Source organism: Molothrus ater, chromosome 3 (assembly GCF_012460135.2).
Source record: "Molothrus ater isolate BHLD 08-10-18 breed brown headed cowbird chromosome 3, BPBGC_Mater_1.1, whole genome shotgun sequence".
In the NCBI taxonomy this organism is placed as follows: Eukaryota; Metazoa; Chordata; class Aves; order Passeriformes; family Icteridae; genus Molothrus; species Molothrus ater.
In genome coordinates, this window is record NC_050480.2 from 89,463,184 (window position 1) to 89,486,021 (window position 22,838).

Genomic DNA, 22,838 nt, shown 5'->3' on the forward strand with positions numbered 1-22,838 from the left:
GGTGCTGCTCCCTTTCATTTGTCAAGTGTGTTTGTGAGATAAATGGGGTGAGGTTCAGGATGGGGGTGTTGAGCCTTCCCCTCTGCTGAAATGCCTCGCTTTCCTCTCTGCTGCTGCAAAGCTGTATGTGCTACCGAACCGGGTCCCTGAGCCTGCTCACGAGGGAAGAATGGGAATATTTTACCTGTGTCTTGAAACTTTTGCAAGTGCTCCACTGCGATCCTAAAAGTTCATGCTCTTGAGTTTTTTGTCATTGTTTGCCAAGCTGTATGTTCTAACAGTAGAGACTGATAAGCTCCTCTCTGTCCTCCTCCTCCCCCTTCTGAACTGGCTGGCAGCATTCAGAACCAGACCCCCACTTACACGCAGAGGACCTGTTGCTGTGACTGCAATTCCTGCTGCTGGAAAATACTCAGAGAGGGCAGGAGTTGTGTATTTAAAACAAACCAATACACCTGAGTTGTGTATTTAAAACAAACCTTATATACATTGCTGGGAAACAGCTGGCTGAGTCACTGGTTCTGTACCAGGACTTCCCCTTCCCAGTACAGATCTGGTTTATGGAAGTGATTACGGAGGGTGTATCAAAGCATGGCAGGTGCACTGCTCTGGAGGGCAATGCAGCTCTTCCCCTTTGGTTCCTAAGGCTTTTCCCATGGTTGAAGAACAGGGCACAGACACTGGCATAAACACATACTGCTCCTTACACAGAGTCAAGGGAAAAGGTCTGAGAAGGCTTTTTGAAGACTTGATCATCAGATGAGCAGTGCTGGTACACGCTCAGCCTACATTGCTTCTCACAGCTGTCTCCTTTGCCAGCATGCAGCACAAGCCATTGGCGAAGAGGGAGGTTACAACATGTGCTTTAGGTGGGGATTTTCCTACCTTCCACCCGAGTGCACAACTGCCATGGTCTCAGTCTGCTGACACAAGTTTTCCTAACAGCAGGAGTCAGCTAGTACCCATCAACTTCAACTAGAAAAACGAATTCAAACAGTTCACTTTTGCTCTTGCCAAAGGGCAAAACTTTGCATCTTCACAATTATTCTCTCCTCTTCCTCAAGGAGTTTTGAGGGAGTTAGGACCAGTTTGGAAGAACACACAGCAGAGGCCGAACATGGAAGTTCATTGTCTTCTTTACCATACTTGTTTTATTTATTTTTAAATTGAGTTCAAGGATCAAGGAGACATTTTATAATAATGACTCAAATCCTATCAGCTTATAAGGATATTAATAATACTGCTTCATCACTTTTTGGCTGACACAGCCAGTGTTGTCCTTTTGGCTTGCTAGTCTGAGTTGTATCAGTGGACTGTTAAATATCACACATCAAAGATTGAAACTGGCACAACAATATGGTATTTGGAACATGAGCATTAATACAGCAGAACATTACACAGGGAAGATGAGCATTAAAAAACATCTCTATTCAAGCCTGCCCAGGCACTCAGAATGTATCTCACAACATTCAGGCACTGCTGACTTTGACTCAGTATGCAAAATTAGCAAGAAGTAGAGTGGTGGGAACAGAGCCCTTGCTCTGTTGGGAAGTTTATTAGCACCTTGGTGGCACATTAACAGCCTCCCCATGTCAGCCTTGCCACATGGTCAGTTTTCTGCTTGCTGGGCTTTATGAAGCCCAGGAGCTCCAGTTCAGAAACGGCTCGAATAAAGCGAGCGCTGGACATGTCAGTGAAGGAAAGAAACCAAGTACGCTTTTGATGAGACAGTGACAGACACACTGTTCTCCTCTAGGAGGGCAAGATTTCTAAGTCATGGTAAGCACAGATTTCACAACATGTTGCACAAGCAGAGCACAAGCTGCCTACAGAAACACAAATCTTCAATCTCATCAGTAGTTCTGCCACATGCATACAACGTGACAGCAAAGGAAGAGTTCCTTTTCCCACTGCTAAGAGAAACTTAAAGCCTACAACCATACCAATTTTGTAGTGTCTCAGAAGAATTTATACTTTTATGTCCCTTGACAAAAAAATGGATAGATAATTACAGAGATTTTTTTTTCTGAGGTTTCATGGCACCACCTCCTTTATATTCACTCTGCCTTTGTTGCTGCCTCCCTGACATACAGGTTTATATTCCTGAGTTAGAGAATTAAATTTATTGTGAGTGACAATTAACAGTAGAGCTTGTAAAAAAGGAAGGGCCAGGAAAGCCAGGTATAGTATTAGAGCATATAATTATCATTCCTTTAGTTAAGCCTATTTTTGCACAACTATTCATTTCTTCTCTGTGGCAGCACTACTGTTGTAGCCATGAGTTTTGGTTTTAATGCTCATCTATTAAATATTTTTTAGACTCAGTTCAGGATCAGGACAAAGTAACAAGCAGAATGGGTGTCCTGTGCAAAGTAAGTTCTTAACTCCAAGGTACTGGAACATAATGAACTACTGCTCTATTTGTCCATGTGCTCTCTAGGTCAGAGCCCTCCTCCCATCTGTTCCCAGTGATGCTCTACCCCTATCCAGCAGCTATACCAACTCTCTGATGATTTACCCAAACAGCTTCAACTTGTTTTATGGACTTTTGGTTCTGTTTCAGACCCAAACACCTCCTGTAGACCAAAGCTGCTCTCTTACCTCACCATTCCCAGGCCAACTATTTAAACTGATCTATTTCTTAGACATTTTCAATATATTAAGGCTATTTAAAGTAATTTTTCTGAAATGAATCAGTGCACATGAAACAATAATACAGGGGTATTTTAAAACCCCTGGTTCATAAATCCTGTAAGCTTTCCATGTCAAGCTTGAGAAAAATGAGAAAGGATACTGGATAACATCATCCACCTGGTCTGAGGAAGCTGCATCTGCATTTGTTTCCTCAGCTGCCATCACTACAGTTGAGAAAGCCTAGAAAGGGAAAAGCAGCGCAGATTTATTCCAGTTCATAGACAGATAGATCTGCATATAAAATAGTGACCTCTGAGCTGAAGGCTATCACTCAGGGGGAATAAGATCTTGGAAGGAGAACTCCAAGAGTGTGTCAGTTCAGCAGCAATCAAAGAACAAGCAAGGTTACACATTACCATGGCAGGAATACAGAATGCAAGACCTCACTCTCTGAACTCCTGTGCCTGCATTTTAAATCTCAAATGGTTCTGGGTCCTGACCCATTCTCAGATAAACTACAGAACTGAAAAAATATTCTCAAGGTGAGACTGGTTAAATATTTTGGGGAAGTGATAGAGGTAAGTTGGCTGTGAAGAAATCTATAAAACTGAGGGCCAGCGAGAGTCTGGGTAGGAATATACAATACACAACCAGGGCAGCAGCAAACAAAACACAGCTGGAAGAAGTAAAAGGCATATCCTCTGAACTGCAGGTGGTTAAGCTACAGAGTTTCTTGCAGAGGATGCTGTGGTTGCTAAAATATACTGGTAATGACATCCAGGTAGGTTTACAAAATACAGAAGAACCACTCAAGTTTAGGAAACCTTAGAGCTAAAATGTGATTGTTAGCCAGGGAGACTTTATCATATTAATGTATGTTCTCTTGCTATATTCTCTCTGCTTTTGGCTACAGTATGAGACAGGTTATCAAGCTAGAAGGACCCAGGCACAAGCATTCTCTCCAAGAGGCCCCCCTTGCCTGTTTCCATAAAAGTGTCACAGAATACTTAAAGACAAAAAAAAAAAAAGAAAGGCAATTTTGTTAAGCACAAAATCTGACCTGTGCTGAGCTTAAAATAGAAGCAGAAGCAAAATAATTTCATCAGAGATTAATAGAGCTGGAAATAAATGATTCACAATAGAGAAAGACTTATTGGAGTTACTGTGGGTTCTTGTGGTCTTGTGGACCAAGGTGTGCAATGATTTAAGCTGTCAGAAGGGGCTCTGAAGAAAAGCAGCCATGCAGGAAAAAGGGAAATCAGAATACTGAAAGCAGGTGAAGGCACTGTTGGCATCATCACATACCTCTAACCAATCCACAAGATTGATCAGTCTGCCACATTCCAAATGAAGCTTATACACTATGCATATGTCAGGGGCTTTGTTAGAAATGCCTCCTCCGTCACATCTCAGAGCTTGGTTCTGATGAAAAAAATTGAAGGCAGTAACCTTGATCAGTGTCTAATCTTGAGCAATTCCATGGGCTAGACAGAACATTATTTCAGGTAATTCAGATAGTAGGTATTTTATGCAAATGTTTACTGTTTGTGTGTTTAATGGCAAGTTGATGGTACAAAGGAAAAAAAAAAACAAACCACAAAACCAAACAGGAAAATAAGCACACTATTAAAAAAAAAAAAAAGCCAACAAAACCCTCCTACAGATACTTCACTCCTGGTGTTCCTTCTATAACACTTATGCAGCAGGTGCTGTAATGAGTGATTATCTGATTATTCTTTTATGCATTTTTTTTGCTAGTTCTATTTACATATGAGAGAGAAATACTCCATTTTATGGAGTCAGGAGAAGAAACTAGTCATGATTTGCCATGTAGAAAATAGGAAAGTATAATTTTTCCCCCAGGCCCCTTAAAAGGAAGAGGAAGACTTACTATAGATCTGTCATATGTACTAAAAATAATTGCTTCTCTCATCTCAGAGTTTTATCTTTGAAATGTAACAATCATTTATCTCTAGCTTGAAACTCAGCATCTGTAAAGGCAAAAGTCTAATTTCTCACTAAGTATACTATGTTTCAGGAAATTCATGGAATCATTAAGGCTGGAAAAGCCCTTGCAGACCATGTGAGTCCAATGATTAACCCAGAACTGCCAAGGCCACCATTAAACTGTGCTCTTTACTGCCACATCCACATGTCTTTTAAATCTCTCCAGGGGATGGTGAGTCCACAACTTCCCTGGGCAGCCTGTTCCAATGCTGATTCTTTCCAGGAAGAAATTTTTCCAAATATCTAACTTAAACCTCCTTTGGTGCAAGCTGAGGCCATTTTCTCTTGTCCTGTTGCAGATTCCCTGGAGAAGAAGCCAATCCTCACCTGGCTCCAGCCTCCTTTCAGACAGCTGTAGAGAGCGATAAGGTCTCTCCTGAGCCTCCTTTTCTCCAGGCTGAACAATCCTTCTCTCAGCTGCTCCTCATAGGACCCTTCCCCAGCTTTGCTGTCCTTCTGCAGATAGGCTCCAGCACCTCAATGTCCTTTTAAAAGTGAGGGGCCCAGCACTGGACACAGAACTCAAGATGCAGCCTCACCATTGAGAGCACAGGGGGACAGTCACTGCCCTGGCCCTGCTGGCCACACCATTGCTGATCCAGGCCAGGTGCCATTGGCTTTCCTGCCCACCTGGACACAGCTGGCTCATGTTCAGCCACTTCTGACCAGCACCCCAGGCCCTTTTCTGCTGGGCAGCTTTCCAGCCTCCTGGATTCAAGGTCATCAGCACTGAACCATTTACTTGGGAAGTTGAGGGCACTGGAGCCAGAGGCAAAAGTCTCTGTACAGCTGCAGAAATTGACAGCATTTCATTTCAGTTTCATGCTCTTTAAGTCAGCTGTCTTAACATGAAAACAACCACTGATCATTCCTTTCAGGTCACAGACATTTGTTCTAAAACACTTTCATATGCTAGTAAAATATACAAGCAACATTAGGGAAGTTATAAAGCTATAGCAATGACAGATATCTTCAAAAGAAAAATGCTTTTCAAGACAGGAAAGAAGGCTAGGCAAAAAAAAAATTGCTCAAGAATCTGTAGTTTACCCACAGATCTCAATATCTGCAATTTTTGAGACTCAGCTCCAGTTTGGACTCTGTCACTTATGAGACATTTCACAATTTACAGAACACCTAGCAATTTTCAAGTTTATTTACTCTCTACAAGGAACATAAAAGCTATAGACCTTAGGTTAGTATCTGTCAGTTCATTACAAGAGGGCTTCCAGAAAAAATTAGAGAATATGGCTAACCCCTCACAGTGTTACAATGCTGACATTAGTTCATCAGGAACTCAGAGGCATCATGGTACAGTTCTGTAACTCAGCAGTGTACCACAATAGTTTCCAATACTCCTGTGTTAGTACCTAGCACACGTGAGGTTACACTTCTGGCTGATCTAGATCTTGTGACTCACCACTGCCCAAAAGGACAACACTACACCCTTCCCTTTCCCCTCTCCTACAGCACCCAGCTCTGTAGTTTTCTACTACTCACCCATGTGCCAACCCGGCAATGCTGGACCCTTTGCATTGCTTTTTTAATTTTAAGGTCAGGACAGTTATCACAACCAAGAGGATGCAACTTCCAGAGCAACTGCACACTCCTGGAACAGGCTCATCTGTAGCAGCACCTGAGAGATCCCAGCCTCCCCTGTGGTAGCTGGGCCAAGCTCTGCAGAGCAGTGGAGGGAGCTGGGAGGGAGCTGCAGCTGCCAGCAGGGAAACCTCAGCTCTGAGGCTGCAGCACACGTGTGGTCCCGAGAGGAAATACCCAGGCTGAGAAGCAGGAAGCTGCCCTACAACGAGCAGCCAGCTGTGAACCCATCTGTACAGCACAGAGGTGCTGCTCCCAAAAGAAACGAACAGGAGTGGGAGCAACCCAGAACACAGCTGATAAGGAATTGCTCTTGCCTGATCCTGGCCCAAGGTTAGACAGAGGATTCCTTGCTCTGGAATCAATGCTGTTATCCCAAGGACCAAATCCTCTTTCCCTGATGTGGGAGCTGGTATCCCAAGTTTCAGCTTGTTAAATTTTCAAGGGATCAGGGAAACCAGAATTATGCTGGGTTTGATGCAGGTTTTTTTTTGGGTTCTCTTCTCCCCCCCAGCCTGATAAATATGACCCTTGGTTCATGCTTTGCTAAGTAACTAACTGGTAAGCAGTGCATCACAAATTAATCATTCACTGGTACTCTACGGAAGCACTTTTCTGTCCTGGCCTTCTGGAAGGCCTTACTGGCCTTCTTCTCCAGTTTTGGAGAACTTTGCTCTGGTCACAGTGCAGAAAAACACAAACCATGCAGAAGTCATAGACAGAAAATATTTGACTCACTTGGATTAAAATGCTAAGCAAGGTACTCAGCCAATACTGCTACTGTTAGAAGCTATGCCAAAACTTCACAATCTTCTCAGAAAACACTGGAAATATGTTAAAGCATGTCCAAGTACAAAGTACAGCATGACAAAGGGCTTTGAATCTTGTCAACTCATCAAAGAGAACAGAATACTTATTAAAGACATCAGTAGTTACATTTTCTTGGCTGTCCTAGTCTATGTATTTACAAGTTTTCTAAAAATAGAAATTACTGAGGTTCATATTAGGTTTCTTTAATGGTAACTTGCTAACTTCTGTTCTCACAAATAAGCTCTGTAAATGGTTTTAGTAATAACTCCTGCACACAGCAAAACTAATAACCCTCATTCAAATCGAGGACAGTGCCAGCAAACCCAATACAAATCAGACTTCAATACAAATGTAGATTTCAAAGGCTGATCTTTATCAGCCTTTACAGTTCCTGATAAGTGTTAGCTTTGATTCAAGTAGTGCATTACTCTGATACAGCCACAACCAGTATTTTCTTCAAAATTATGATCCATGTTTTAGGAAAAATGTTAGGCAATAAGAACAAGTTCAAGCACCTTCTATAATCAAGTAAAAAGAAATGTATGTTCACTCCTTTTCCAAATCCTAGTCTATTTCTTTCTTTTGGTCATCCTTTCAGTTTGACTTATGAAAGAAGTGGAGAACAGTCTGCTTTTCTCTTCTAGAAAAGGACAGGGTTAAGCTGATCCTTTTCTTGGACTCAGAAAACATAGGATATCAATGTACAACAAGGATTAAAATAAAATTGTAGAGGAAAACAAAGGACTTGGTAAAATACACTGTAATGATGCTATTTTAATGTTATGACTCCACCTGAACAGCCTTTACCTTACAGCTAATCTACATAAGTGAGGACTGAGCACCAGCCCTATTAAGAAAGTCTCTGGAAAGAGTAACAGACACTTTATTTTTCCCTGTGGACAGTCATCCTAATTGCAGTGGAGGACAAAATTAGTTTTCTGCTACATCTACAGAAGAAAGAAAATATCACAGCTAGAACACGCTCTGAAAAATGGATTCCTCCTACAGAACCCTTCCCAGAATTACCTTCACCAGACAGATTCCCCAGCTCCTTGAACAAAGTCCCCAGGTGCTTATCAGCACTTGCTAGTTCTCTGCAAAAACAGCTGAGTACGTGCCAAGATTCACGGAACAGCGAACTCAGCCTTGCACACCGTGCTCCCACAGCTTGCCCAGGATCCAGCACGGGAGCAGCTCCTCACCTTCAGGTACCAGTGGGGGTTGTTCAGAGCCGTGTGCAGCGCGGTCCTGGGGGCAGCGTTCAGGTGCCCCCGCAGAACGGCGGCGCCGTTGAAGTACACAATCTCCTGCAGGGTCCTTTCGTCTGCAGGAACAAGGTATCTTCTGGAAAAGCAGGAGGTATGGGGGGTGTGGGGGAGACACAAGCTTCAGCTCAAGGGAAACAACACATTCTACTGCTGTCAGACTATAAAAATGCATGTTTCCCATCCAATACTGAAAAATCTCTGAAAAACAAGATGAACAGCACTGAAATAAACTTTTAAGCAGAGAAGCCTGTTATTATCAACCCTATATCTAATGGATTTAGCAGAACTCTAGCTGGGACACTGATAAATTCAAAAATAAGGGCAGCAGCTACAGTGCTAACCCAGTCAAGTACTCCACAGATCTTATTTATCCATCTCAAGGCCTCACCATGAGTCTCTGCTCATCTTGGCCTTCCTAGCTGAAGCTTTTTGCTTGGCAATGATACTTCTGTTAGCTTCTCTGCCTCCCCCCACCCTCTATAATTAACAAATGCCTTCATCTCTTCCCCCACCACAACAAGCCTTTCACATTTTCCACTGCAGAGCTGCCTCCAAAACTGCATCTGCTATGGCTTGCTCACCAAAACAGTTCCCAAAATGGACAGGATATCACACTTGACATCTGTACAGTTTCGTAAGCAGAACAGATCAGCAAAGATTAGGGTAAAGACTCTTGACTTTATTTTGCCACTTATACCCACTCCTCCCTCAACACTGTCTCAGTAGCCAGAGTAGGTTGGTCCATTTGTATTCTAATTATTTCAACTGATCTCTTGGAACAGAGGTGTGGTTCATTTGGTTTTGGTTTTTTTAGTTATTATTTTTAGAGCCCTCAAAGAAGGAATAGGAAGAGAAAAAAAAGTGTGCCACAGGGAGCGAGACACAATTTTTACAAGATTAACATGTTAGTAAAATTTCACTTGCAACTTATAGTGCAAACTAATGTAGGAATATAAAACAGGAAGGCTCACCTTACAAGACTGTCTATATAGTCAACAACTTCAAAACGAAGCATTTCAAACTTTGTCAGTTTCTTAGACCTCCTTGATTCCTTCAACTCCAACAAAGTCTTTAAAAAAAAGTGGTGCATAAGACTACATGGGAGGCAGTTATTCTCTGGAGAGCACAATCTATGTGTTTAACATGTAGAATTAATTTTTGCTGGCATGTTCTCACTGATGATGTTTAAAATGTAATAATGCAGTTATTTTTATTTAGGCCAATGTATTCAGTTCTCAAATCCGTAGGAGTTAAAAAAATTCAAAGAAATATGTGTTAGGCATAATGTCTAAATTACAAGTTAAATAAAAACATCTAATTTGCATTTTAAAATCCTGGTTTATGATAGATTATTTTCTATAATTTTCTATGTGTCAAGAAGGCCAGAAATACATAGTTGGTACTTATTCACTCATTTTTAAGATGAGACATTCACACACAACCCTTTACTCAGAGACCCAGCAACCTGGGAAGAACTAGCCATGAACATTTTAAAATATTAATTTAAGGAACCAGTCAGTAAAGCCTAGGCAGGCCTAACCTTCTGAAGGTGATAAAGGTCTGTCTTCTTCTGGAGCTCCTTTTGTGGCGATACGGACACATCTCGTTCTTGGGAAGCTTCTGCTACTAGAACAAAACTAATGTTTGATATGTGGGGTAGACTTTTCCTTCATAACCTCCTAACCCCAAGCACTCTTCAAAGTACTCAGCAGTTCCTTGTTCACACAGACCCAACCACAGGCAGCTTTTGGGTCTTGCATCTTGCAGAAGATTGTTAAAAAAGGAGTCTGCAGTACAGCTTAGCCAACAGTGATTAAGTAACAATTCAGCCCTGAGCAAAGGCCCAGCACAAGCCTTGCACATCACTTTAATTCTGTTTAGGTCATCCTAGGTCATACCCTCAACATTTGTTAATTTGACAGATTAGGACTAGGTACTACTCATGCTTTTGGAATATTCAAAAAGCCACATGCTGCATTTTTTTTTCCTTCTCATGTGCAGAAAAATAATGAGTAAGAAATGAGTTCTCCCTACCTAACGCAGAAACTGCAACCAGAGCAGCAAACAGAAGCATGCTAAGGTATTTCATTGCCCAGTTTTTTTTCTCACTTTAATTAATAAGAAAATTATATCTTCATGGACATGTAGTTCCGTGATCAATTACACCAATTATTAGTAATTTTTAGGTAAAAACAAAAAAAGCAAAACCTCACAAAGCACAATCAGTGCCAGGATGAGTGATAATCAGAAAAAAAAGGAATCTAGATTTCTTGCCTTATTCAAGAAGATGGTAGATGGAGATTCCACCCACACATCACAGGTAAAGCTCTATCAGCAGTGACAATCATGATATTTAAAAGCTTTTTGGTGACCTGCAGAGAACAGTTTGGTATCTTCCAGGGTCCTGTGGACATTCATCTGAGTGTTGAAGACTTCAAATCAGAAAACTTCCTCTCCACTAGTACAACAATATATTTTTTTTATTTTCCAAATCCTGCAGCTCAAAATAGACTGAATGTGAAGATATTTTGTTTGTTCAAGCTTCATGATTTTGAGTGTTACCTCATGTTTTTCAGTTCATTAGGCAGTCAGGACAATGGACTCTGTTGTTGTTATAAAATACAGTATTTTGGACTATCCTTTCACTTTAAGAGCTCTGTGGGCAATTTGGGTACATCACATTTTTGGTAGACATCTGAGAACCCTCACTAAAGATCAACACCATCACATAAATATAAAGTAAAAAGTTATCTAACGCAGCAATCTATTCACATCCAGTATATCTTAACTTCCCCTTCTCACTTCTCCTTTGGAGATGAAATTAAATCCACTTTGAAAAGAAACTAAGATCATTCATGGATTCAGTAGACCTTCTCTATTTTAAACTCATCTTCAAATCCTAAGTAAACATAAATACTGTCTTTTTTGCTTTATAGTTCTGCAAGTTCTGAATCCCCAGAGCTGTTGTTCCTTATCATTCCTCAAGGTAAGAATCCAACTACTTAAAAGCCTTTTGCTTGAATTCCTTTTTTCCAAACTAGACAAACCTTTGGTTTTCCATCATAGTTCAGATTCCTCAGTGCTGGTACCAGCAGTGACATACACAGCTTTTTCAAAGTGATGACCTATTTCCTCTACCACAGCTCTGCTCTTACTACAACTATTAAAAAATACACGGTACAGACAAGAGCTGATTCTTTTGGACAACCCCAGTTAACCCTACAGTGTGATGTGACTACTTTAATTAATACTGATTGCATTTGGGGATGCAATCAGTGCATCTTGTCCAATGCTGTACAGCAACCACACTAGTAATGAGCTTAATTAATATGCATAAAACAGACCAGATTATAACCAATTAATCTTCAAAAGCCAATCTTTGTGGAGTGCTTCTCCATAATCCAGGGAAAGCAACAACATTCCTATTCCAGAAGAATGCTGGAATACATCATACTCGTGTTTCAGAGAAAATGCAGCAGTTTCAGTTAACCTGCCTCTGAAAGACAGAATGCTGCTACTCATTTGCCTTGCCAAACTTTGAAATATGTCCTGGACCATGAACAATCAATTCTAGGGGCTTGACAGGTCACAGCAGAGCTGACAACTGGCACTTGGGGTCCTAGCTCTAAACATGCAGGGGAAGGAACCTTATATTTGGATTAAATTCCATGTCATAAGGACTGCTTATGCAGTCCTTGCCTGTCTGCTGCTATTTATCTTTAAAACCAGTTTGTTTTTAGCAACTACAACAGCTGCTAAAATGCTCAAAATACGTGTATGAGAGATTCAGGGGATAATGTTTGCTGATCTGTCCAATTTCTTATCTTACATCACTCTTCCGTATTATAAAAAACACGAACCACATACCAGTAGAGAATATAAACATTTCCTAAATTTGTGCATGTATTAAAAAAAAACAGTCCTGCAAATATGATGGTTTAATATGATGACAGGCTATCTCAGGGAAAATGGTCAGATTACAAAATAGCTTTTATATAATCTGTAATGGAATACATGATGGTACACACCCACCTTCTAGATTCTGAAACTGGGTCAGGAACTCCTTCAACTTTTCTACTGCCCTATCAAACTCCTTTCCAGAAGATGACATCAAAATTTCCACACATTGTTGGAGTATGGTTACCAAATCAGTCTTATTCAGCATCCTAAAAGACAAAATTGTTGGCTGAAGTTGAAATGCAGAATGATGAAACAGCTTTCAATGTTCTTAGTTGAAAAAAGTTAAAAAAAAACCCCAACAAATTGAAAAACTCCTTTTAAAAGAAAAAATCTCCAGGATTACAAGCATTCAGTCTTGCAGCAAAGTCAATTTTTTTTTCCTGCTATCGTTAATAGAAAGAAACAAACCAATTAGTTTTGGTGATGATGTCCTTCATGTTTTCTTGCAGAACAGTCATTTTCCTGATTATCCAAAAACACTTGCTGGACACAGGAGTTGCAATTTTTGAAACTGTGAGTCAGACATCAAACCAAAATTAAAAAAAACCCAACACTCAAAACCAATTCATGGTAGGGTTCAGAATTCATTCCCAAAACCAGTAAATGAAATGGTAAAAAAAAATTCCCTATGTAAACAGATCCACAAAATTAATCTCTGTGACTCAGAATGACTCTCAAATGAAATCTGTATGCTTTTTTCTGCATTTAATTGCTGTAAATCTAACCATCACTAGAATCCCAGAACCATTCAAGTTGGAAGGAATCTCTTGAGATCCAGCCCAACCTCCAGCTCAGCATTTACTTACTATTTAGTTATTAGGGCCTCTCCCAAGTGTCACTGAGCACTGCCCAGTCTCAAAATCTTAATGTAAAAGATATCAAAGCAGTGATGGTGATCAGTGTCTCAAGCAGTGGCTTTCCATATCAGCTACCTAAAAACCGGCTAAGAAATTTAAGGAAGAATTCAGAGGAGGCTGGGGAAGCTCTTTGGATATCTGGAGGGACAACTGCAATTTGAGCTCTAGTTTTTAACTGGCAATGGATACTAAATGCTTTAAAAGGTTAAAATTTAAAACTTCAGTTTATCTGCTTCAGGGTTACAGATTTTTGCAAGTCAGATATTGCATTCAGATGCACTTGTTGTGTACAGAAAAGCATCAGGAGTTAACAACAGAAAGTGTGACCTTGACCACACAAAACATTTTGAAACTGTCTTGTACTATAACGGGTAAACAAGATAGCCTTGCTCCAGGCCAGACAAAACACTGCAGTTAAACACCCAACATGGAGAGAAAATAAGGGAATGGGAAAGAACAAATTTATTTTCCTACAATTATTCAAAAGGAAACTGCACGTTCTAGAAAAGCTTATTTACAACAACGGGAGGATTACAGGGCTCAAAGACAAGGCAAGAAGACAGCTACCACATATGAGAAAACAGTAAAGATCCTTTGCAACCTTTTAGGTTTGAGATTACTGCAAGGTAGGCCAGGTATCAGTGGGGTTAAGATTTTAATTTGGTGAGGAGTCAGGCTTAAAGCAGGAAGGCAGATCTCAGATTACCAAAAGGCAGCAAATAAATCTAACTCTGATTATTCAGACAAGTTATACAAGAGAAGAAAGGAAGCTACAATGAAGTCCACAGAAACTCCTTCTGAATGCTGAAGAGGGAAATCACCTGAAGAAGCGATACCATGTTGGTCAGCACCGGTCACAGAAGGGCAGGACTGTGATAAGCAGTATGTGATGAAAAGCCACCCATAATCAGCAGACAAAAACCAGAGTACAATATCTAGACAGAAGACAAGTCCTTGAAGTTTTGCCACCCAAAAGGTTGATGAGATGTCCCAGCCAGTTAACTCCACATAACTAATCGAGTGAGATGCTCTCCAATCCTCTTGTGATGGAATTAACGCAAAATGAACTGAAGCTCACACATTCTCTGTCACCCCATGACATCTTTTACACTCTGGAAAACTCAGGTAGAGTAACTACTGTCTAGATTGCTCAAGTGAGATTACACCATCTTTGGGAAGAGCACTTCTAGCAGAAGGCATAAAAGCCTGTCCAGGGAAAAGCTGAGGTAGAGAAGCCAATCGTGAAAGAAACACAATTCAGAAACTTAAAACCTTACATTCAAACATAATTCATAAAAGGCAAAAGAGGTACTCGGTTAGAAAATGAGAAATGAGCTGATCTAAAGCTTCTCCATTTTTTACTTTCTAAATATAAGGAAAAAAAAGATGGATTCCAGAAAAACACTGAAAAGGAGTAAGGGATGGGGAAGGGTGAACATAAGGATATCAACAGGTGATAGGAAGGCAGAGATATTAAGGAACAGTGAGTAACTTTTAAACCTGAGCAAAAGAGGAAAAAAAAGATTGTGAGTAGAAGGTGAAAGACCACATTTTATAATTTTCTTCTAAAAGATAACAGCAAGATTCTATATAGAAAAAGCAGAGATGAGAAGATTTGTAAAAAGGCAAACAGAAGTTAAAAGCTGAAAAAATGACAATCACAGCTAGAATTCCAAGTACTTGAAGAAGTTGTGTTGGACAAGTTTTGCTAGGAAAATGACAGAATTTCTGAATTAAAACAAAAATATATAAAAATCATAGAATCACCATCTATGAAAGCAGAGCCCATGATCACTGTATTTCTATCAGAGGCTCCCACAGTGAGAGCCAGGACCACAAGAACAACAGGAGGGAGATGAACAGATAAGAATAAAAGGGGAGCAAGCCAGAATCTGATGGCAGCATCAAATCTGAGATATGAGAAGAGACAGATGAATTCAGAGAGGATGAAAGCAAATTAAACAAAGGAGAATAAAAAGGCCAAGAGTTATTAAGAGATTATGGTCAGACAGTAGAGAAAGCAGAATGCCAGATTTGTGGGCAAGAGCTGAGAAATGACTGAGTGCTGTCAAGATTCAGGAGAATCAGAGAAGGAACACAAAGGAAGGACTGCAGAAATGACAACTCAAGCATGTAATCCTTTTAAAGGGATGAAGGTAAAGAACACAGAAAAGTGGCTATGTGCAAGAACCACTCAGTATGGCAAAGGTACAGTTTAAAGACTGTATTTCCTTGTGTGTGTGTATCAGCCCAGAAAGCTACCCTCCATGCACCACTGAAATCGTTTTTTTGTGCAGTTTTACTGCCAGACACATCAACCTGAGCAGCTCAGGGGGTCTGGGAGAGGCAGTGACAGTTATGGGGCTGTGTGACAAAGCCAAGGGATCATTTGAATGAGTGCAGTATCAGGAGACAGACACTGCCATATGTCTGTTGAAAGCACATTTAGAAGTCTTCAGCTGCAACATTGCAATTGAAAGGTTTTCTATCAAGAAAAGTGGCTTTGACAACTTTGGCATTTTAAACACTGACAGACAACACAAGTACAGCGTCTCCTAAAGTCCTATGCTCACAGTATCAGAAAAAAATAACTCAGTCCCTGTAAAAACTGTTAAGGCAAATCAGGAAGAGAAGGAAAGCAGTAAAATAAAAAAAGAAAGGCCTCAGCTACTATTCATTGGGAAGAGATTCTAATTTTCACAACAGATTAAAATTTAAGACAACTAAGGCTAATAATTTGATTGATAATATCTACCACAATCATACTTTAAAAGACAAAACCCGACTCATTCTCATTCACACAAAGTAATCTCAGTGGTTTCAGCAAAATTACTCAGGGCATATGAGATATGAGAACCTGCCTGAATTTCACAGAAATCAGTAGAAAACCAAACTGAAAACAGCAGCCAATTACACTTGCAAACAACCCTAAAACTAACTGTGAACAGGTAATAGCCTCAGCTTTAAGTTCCAGAATAACTGATGACTGATACTTTCCATGTGTACAGGCAGTATTAAAACAAAATGGAGAAAAAAAAATCACCTTGCTAGTTGAAGAGATGACTCATACTCCTCTGTCTCCCACACTCGGTTTTCCAAACAAGCACAGTGCAACTCCCTGATCTGTTATGCAGAAGGTGAAGAAAGGATAAAGTGTTTTACAAAGTAATACAGGATCTTACAACAAGCTGTTCAAAGCAATATGCAATTCCTTTAGAGCCTGTTTTCCAAAGATGCAGAATGATTGCAAAAGGAATGACAGCTCTTAATATCTTCCAGAACTAAGCTTCTGCTGGAGACTTGCTCTGCACCAGGTTCCAAACAATTAACATTCAGGTGAAGTTAACTGCAGTGAACAGAAAGGAACTCCAATTAAATACCCCAGCTAAAACATCCTTTTATTCTCAAACAGTTCATGATGCTTTTGTAGTCAGTGAGAGATTCTAGTAACAGTATGGAATACATTGAGAACTGAGAGACAGGTGCACATGCACAGAATATATAATTGCTCTTCTAGCAGAAGAAATTGCTTCGCATAAGAAGGTGGAATAAATGACATCAGAGCAATAGGACTATTAACAGAGCAATTATCACTGTTCCTCCTACAATTGCTTTTTTCTGTACAGAAGGCTGCTAAAAACTCAGTCTCTTTGTCTGAATTTGACTAGTGAACCAATAGGTGGTAGAAGAGTGTACACAGCAATGCATACAGGTAACCTCAGATGTGGGAAAGTCAATGTGTGGATCCTCTTGCTGATCTGTGCACCTGCCTCCTCCTGGAAACTCCTTCCTGTTGACTGACAAGGTATCATCCATGCCAGTAGAGAAACCACAAACTCTCATCCTCTGCCCATAGAAAGAGAGCATCTCTCTCCACTTTAAGGAGCAGGGGGCAAAACAGCACATTATAAATAAAGAGTAAATATTTATTTAACTGTCATACTTTGAGGGAAAAGAAACCCCAAACCAAAACCACAATAGCAACAACCCAACAAGACCCACACATAACAGAACATCACCTGCTTGCCCAAAGGATACTTTGGAAGAGAAGATGTGAAAACATGAAGACATCTCAAAATTCGAACATAATTTTCATGGTAAACACGTAAGTCCTCCAGCAACTTCTCTGTTTCTTCCTACAGTGGTGATAGAATGATTTAAAAAGTAATTCTGACATCCATTTAAAACTCCCATAAAGCACTTAAAATTACTCTGAACTTTTGATATTATACTGTGCTATGATTTAAATCATCAATCTTAAATGGAGACCACTAAGCAAATGAGCTGTATTTCAACAGTACACTGCATTCTCATTGCATATTGTTACCTTTACTTTCTTCCTCCACCTCACTAGAGATTTGCTATTGACTAGCACTAGTATTCTACCATTTTCAACTATATTTAGGCCTTTAGACTTGAAATGTCATCTCATAACAATGAGAGTATACACTATTCCTTTAGCAGGCAATGAGAAGTTACGTAGCTACTTTTACTCGAAAACTTGCATTTTTATACTGCAAATGCATTTACAATTCATTTCTTATATTGTGGGTGGCTGTTGTTTTTATTAGTTACATGTACAAAAAAAGACCAGCTCACATAAAACAAAGAAATATTTAATTGATTTTCCTATGTGTTTTTAATTTGATTTTGCTTATTCATGTGTCAAGAACAACAAAAAAAAAAAAAAATCACATTTAAGAAACAGAAATTATTGACTACTGCTACTGAATTTTCTGGATGGCACTACATTATCACTGGCCTGCCATAGAAGCATTTATTGCTTTTGGAAAGCCACATTCAAAAATTCTGGTACCTGTACTGAAGTCATCTAGTCTTTGTGGTCATTACATTTAAGTCTGTGAATCAAAAGATCTTCTTTCCTCTGTCTTCAGTCAAAAATAAAGAGGAAAACCCACAGAATCCTCTCTACGTATTTAATTACCCTTTTGCCTAACTCTGAGCAAACTATTCAAATGGAAAGAGAAAAACAAAATAAGCCACTGAAATTTTCTAGACTGAAAGTGAAACAAAGGGTATTAAAGATAAAAGAAAAGCAAAACCTTGTCTACAGGCAATATAAGGAGGTACAGATGTATGGAAAGAAAAGGTATCACATTGAAAAGACTGAAAGTAACAAAGACAGTGCTACAGAGAGCTTTCTGATGTTAAAAAAAGTTTTAAATGATTAAAAACATTAACAATCTTTCTCCCCTTTTAAGAGAAATTTAAGAGTCACCGATATAACATCTGTTAAGGCACCCTCTAAAACCTTAGGGCAGACATTCACAAGTCTGTATTTTAAGCAGGATCATTATGAAAAAAATTATCCCCACTACAAAATAAACTAAGAAAAGAAAACAAGTTCTCTCTAATGCTGCTTCATCAACCTTATTTCCCCAAACCCCAAGAATTAACACATCTGTATTTCCCTCATCTTGATCATAGCTCAAGACAGATATAGTTAATATAAGTAAATAGCAATGTATTTTGCCAAATAATGAAGTGAAAAGGCATAATCCATTTTAGAAGAGTTTGAAAATATCATTAAAAGACTATGCAATATTATTTCCAGAACAGAGATAAAAGACATAGATTGCCACATTTACATAGCTTTCAAATTAAATCTGCTGTGAAACATTTCAGACAGATTTGTTTAAAATTACGATGTGAAATTGCATTCAAAACTGATAATTCTAAATAGGTGAAACTCTTTCCATAAATATTAAAGTGGTAACAACATGGAATATAAATGAGGCTGATAAAGTGTATTGCAGGTTTAGGGGCTAAGCTGGAAGACTTAAAAGACTAAAGTGACCTGGTGCTGAAACACAAAGTTCACATGAAAGATTACTATAGTGATTTTGAAAGTGTTTCCAAAGCTGGGCATGACACTGTAGATTAGCATGACATCAGAATAAACAGCACCTCATTAATGCAGCAGTGGGACCTTTTTTTCCCAGGCAGAATATTCTGCCAGCTTGGCAAGGCAGTAATGGTCCCACCTCTATTGTGGAGATTAGAATAAATGTCTGCAATTAAAATCTGTGAGAAGCATCATATGCACCTAAGTATGAGAATTCCAGTTTCCTTCCCAAAGTTAAAAGTTGAGGCTTGTGAAATAAGGGGTGTATTATTAAACATGTAAGGTCGAAAAACATATAAAGTTTAAGCTGATGGTTATTCAGCTTTCAAAGCAGGTGTAAATAAAGGGCAAGGGAACAGTTGTAACTTAAGTTATTTTTGCCAATGAAGACAATGGATCAGAAAATGATGTAAAATCATATCTCATCTTGAATACTGTAACTGTACTTGCCATATTGCTTGCTCCTAACTTCACTCCAGCCATTACCATTGTTCTTCACACTTGAAAAAGACTTAGACACCAGGCAAGTCCACCATTTGCCTGACAGGTTACAAATACTTGAAATGAAGAGTCAGGAGAAACCCTTTATCTTCAGCAATGCTTCCACTGGGACTGGCTCAGATGGTGAAAATAACCAACAGATTTTTGTTGGTGAATTCCTAAAGGGTTCATAATAGTAGTAGTCTGACTTCAACCCATTGGCAAAGCTTCAGATAAACATATAACAAATTAGTTTTAATCCTGTATGAGGTGTAGGGTGAATGTGTGCCTTGGGACACAGACTCTGCTCTACTGAGTTCAATCAGAAACTACGCAGAGGCTATGAAGGATTAAAAGCTTATGAAATAACCTCCAAGATAACTTACACATTCTTCAAACACTTAACTGACCTTCCAAGAAAGTCAGTCTGGGCAAGCATGAAAAGACCTGGTCATAAATAAACCTTGTATCCTTCTTTTTAAGCAATTATATTTCTAGACATAGCTAGAAGTTGATGTAAGAAAGTTGTGCAGCTTCATCTGAAGGCTGACCTGGCAACCCTAGAGATTTGGAATTTTGATCTGCCAATCCTAATTCTTCATTACTGGTCACAAAGCACAGTATGTTCTGTATGAAAGATATTAAACAGAACTATATGTCTTGGTCTTGTATTTTATTATATTCCACAAAGTGATATATTGGGCAAGTTATTTCTGTTCTCCAAAGACATTCTTAAAATTTTACCTTTAAGAAGCTGTCGTTTGTCAGCAGTTCAATCTGTTTCCCTGACTCTTGCTTTTCCACATACCTTATTGGCAGGAAAAAAATAAAACCAACATAAAATTATAATGTAAAGGAAGATCCTAGGGTGAAAAACATTTAAAATGCTTATGCTGCTATAAGTATTATGCATCTTTCTTTGGAAAGATTCAAAAGGATTCAAAAATCCAACAAGTTGAAAGGCCACTCCAAAACTCTAGAGATTATGCTTCAAATCAGCTTAACAAGTTCAAAAGTGATTTACGGTTATTTGTCAGAATAACTTGTTTCTGTATTAAGAATGAGAAGGAAAAAAAAGTAAATTCAAGTGATTACACATCACAGAAGCTGTACTCTCTAAACTAGAACATTAAGGCTTCCTGAAATTATTTAGAAATGTCCTCTGTTTGATCAATTTACCTTTGCTATAGAAAGTGCACAAATGAACTACAATGTTCACAGAACCACATTTATAGATTCTTTTAATTTTTTTTAAAGCTAATCAATACATGATTGTCCAAGAAATGCATTTCCATCCTTACCTTCTAAAAGAGGGCAGTCTTCGAATGTTTTCACACTGATCATGTGATAAAGAATAAACTCTCTTCTTAATGTCTGCCAGGTGGCAACACAGTACACTGAGAGGCTGGGAATAGAAGTGCTCCACAATACAGAGCTGAAAAACAAACCAAGAACTAGGGATGTTAATAAAATTCAATCTCCCTGCTACATCTACTTTTTAATGCTTTCTTACTAATACATTACATATGCTACAATGGTAGTAATGGCACTCCTTTAAAAAAATTAATTACAATTCATAAATATTCCATAAGTCACTACAGGACATTGATTATACAGCTGTTCACAGTCACATAATAACCTTCTTTGCTATATGTGCTATTCATTTTCAGTACCTCAGCTTTTCCCCCCTTCTTATATAACATCACACCTAGCTATAATGACATGATGCTGATCTCTTGTATTTATCACTTCGAAAATCTGATCTGCAATTGCTTCATCCTTGAATTCTTTTACACACAAGGACACAGCCATACATGGTCAGGTCTAAAACTTGTATGTGCATGTCAGGCCAATGCAGAAGTACTAAACTTTGATGACTCTTTCAAATAAGAGGAGCTGAAACCTATGAAAGACCACAAAGGTCTGTCTTCAAGAAGAGGTACTATGGTCAGGATATTTTTCCTGGCCACCTGTAATCATTGAATCTTATATATCAAAAAATCAGAGAAATTCTAAATGTATATGACATTAAAAGGGCGTATTTTGCTAGCAGATTCACACATGGAACTAGGTAAGAAAGAAACCATTTCACAAGCCTGCATTAAAACAGATGACAGGGCCTACAAATTCTTCAGAGAACTCTTGTCTGCAATCCACAAAAACTACAAGGAGACCTAGACACAGAAATACATCTAGATATGAAGAACTATACAAGACAATAAAAACTTAACTATCATCCTCTCTAGAGACTCTTTTTGGAAACCCTCTGAGCTCTTCCACTTTGTCTCCTGAGAGAGGGTAAATATAACTCCCACAACTCTGCTACACAACTGCTTGGAGCACAAGTATTACTTCCTCTGAGGCACCAAGTAAATGACCCTGCAGCTCCTATTTCCCTGAAAAGGCAGGAAATGTGCATCCAGAAATTGTGCCAGAGGAGCTCAAGTGGGGAAGAAACTCTGCTGTAGCCTACTCACACCTACACAAACCAGAGACCAAGGAGCTGGTACAGATGATCAGAACTGGGGACTTCTGTCAGGGCTGCTAGAAAGCTACAAATTAATCTATAGCAAAATACAGCTCTTTCTGCCCACTAAGCCAGGTCACCCTTTTAAACCTAACCTTAAAATATCATTGGTTTTGTGGCACAGTAAGCTTTTATTTGTTTCTTCATACAGGTCCTACAAGTTTGCTCTTAAACCCTTATCAGTAAAGATTTTAAAATATCCATCTGTTCACAGATCCAAACTGTCTCAAAAGGATATTTTTTCATGCAATTCAGCAGTACTAGGACCTAAGAAATCTTTCAGTGCCTAGTAATTACCCATTGTTTTCACAACCATCATTTGAATTCTTGTTACCACTGCCTACCTGAAATCCTTTGATAAAATTCTGTACAGAAAAATCATGGTACAGGAATATGTTGATGAGAACCTGCAGAACTTTTTCTCCCAGTTTGAAGGGAAACCGGGATGTCAGAAGCAGCTAAAAGGGAGACAAAAAGAAGAAGTAGCCACAGCAGAAACTCTCTCCTGAATTCAAATCAGTAAAACTTATATGTGCAACTTGGTAGAACTCTTAGTATGTGTTAACATTCAACTAAATGAGATACTAAATACACTGCCAGCTTCTAAAAACAGTATTTCTACTAAAATATCCTTGCAAAGATTGATTTTTAAAGTTTATTATTTTACTGCATTTTCCTAAGTACCTTTCACTAATGCAACATTTTAAGTTAATTTTGCTTAATGCTATTTTTGTAAAAGTACAAATAGAACAGAGACTGCTGTAATAAACAATGATACCACTACTTTCAGCATGTGTAACAGATTTTGGAAATCCTGTGGTCTACCAAGAACC

At 39.0% G+C, this 22,838-nt stretch overlaps 1 protein-coding gene across 3 annotated transcripts in view; it reads right to left on the reverse strand.

The window, feature by feature from the left end:
* Nucleotides 1-1,118: 1,118 nt before the first annotated feature.
* The window catches only part of ORC3 (origin recognition complex subunit 3), a 34,990-nt gene continuing 13,270 nt past the window's right edge, over nucleotides 1,119-22,838 (reverse strand). The window contains exons 9-20 of one of the 3 annotated variants that reach the window (XM_036380836.2): nucleotides 22,350-22,463; nucleotides 20,780-20,913; nucleotides 20,223-20,286; nucleotides 17,152-17,268; nucleotides 16,176-16,255; nucleotides 12,348-12,481; nucleotides 9,856-9,938; nucleotides 9,287-9,384; nucleotides 8,250-8,391; nucleotides 3,940-4,056; nucleotides 2,795-2,874; nucleotides 1,119-1,681 (exon numbers count right to left, since the gene is read on the reverse strand). In XM_036380836.2, the coding sequence (XP_036236729.1) occupies nucleotides 1,576-1,681; nucleotides 2,795-2,874; nucleotides 3,940-4,056; nucleotides 8,250-8,391; nucleotides 9,287-9,384; nucleotides 9,856-9,938; nucleotides 12,348-12,481; nucleotides 16,176-16,255; nucleotides 17,152-17,268; nucleotides 20,223-20,286; nucleotides 20,780-20,913; nucleotides 22,350-22,463 (1,269 nt within the window). In that variant the 3' untranslated portion in view covers nucleotides 1,119-1,575. Of the gene's footprint in view, nucleotides 1,682-2,794; nucleotides 2,875-3,939; nucleotides 4,057-8,249; nucleotides 8,514-9,286; nucleotides 9,385-9,855; nucleotides 9,942-12,347; nucleotides 12,482-16,175; nucleotides 16,256-17,151; nucleotides 17,269-20,222; nucleotides 20,287-20,779; nucleotides 20,914-22,349; nucleotides 22,464-22,838 lie in introns of those variants that run through there. The other 2 variants (XM_036380835.2, XM_036380839.2) reach the window with 2 other exon arrangements.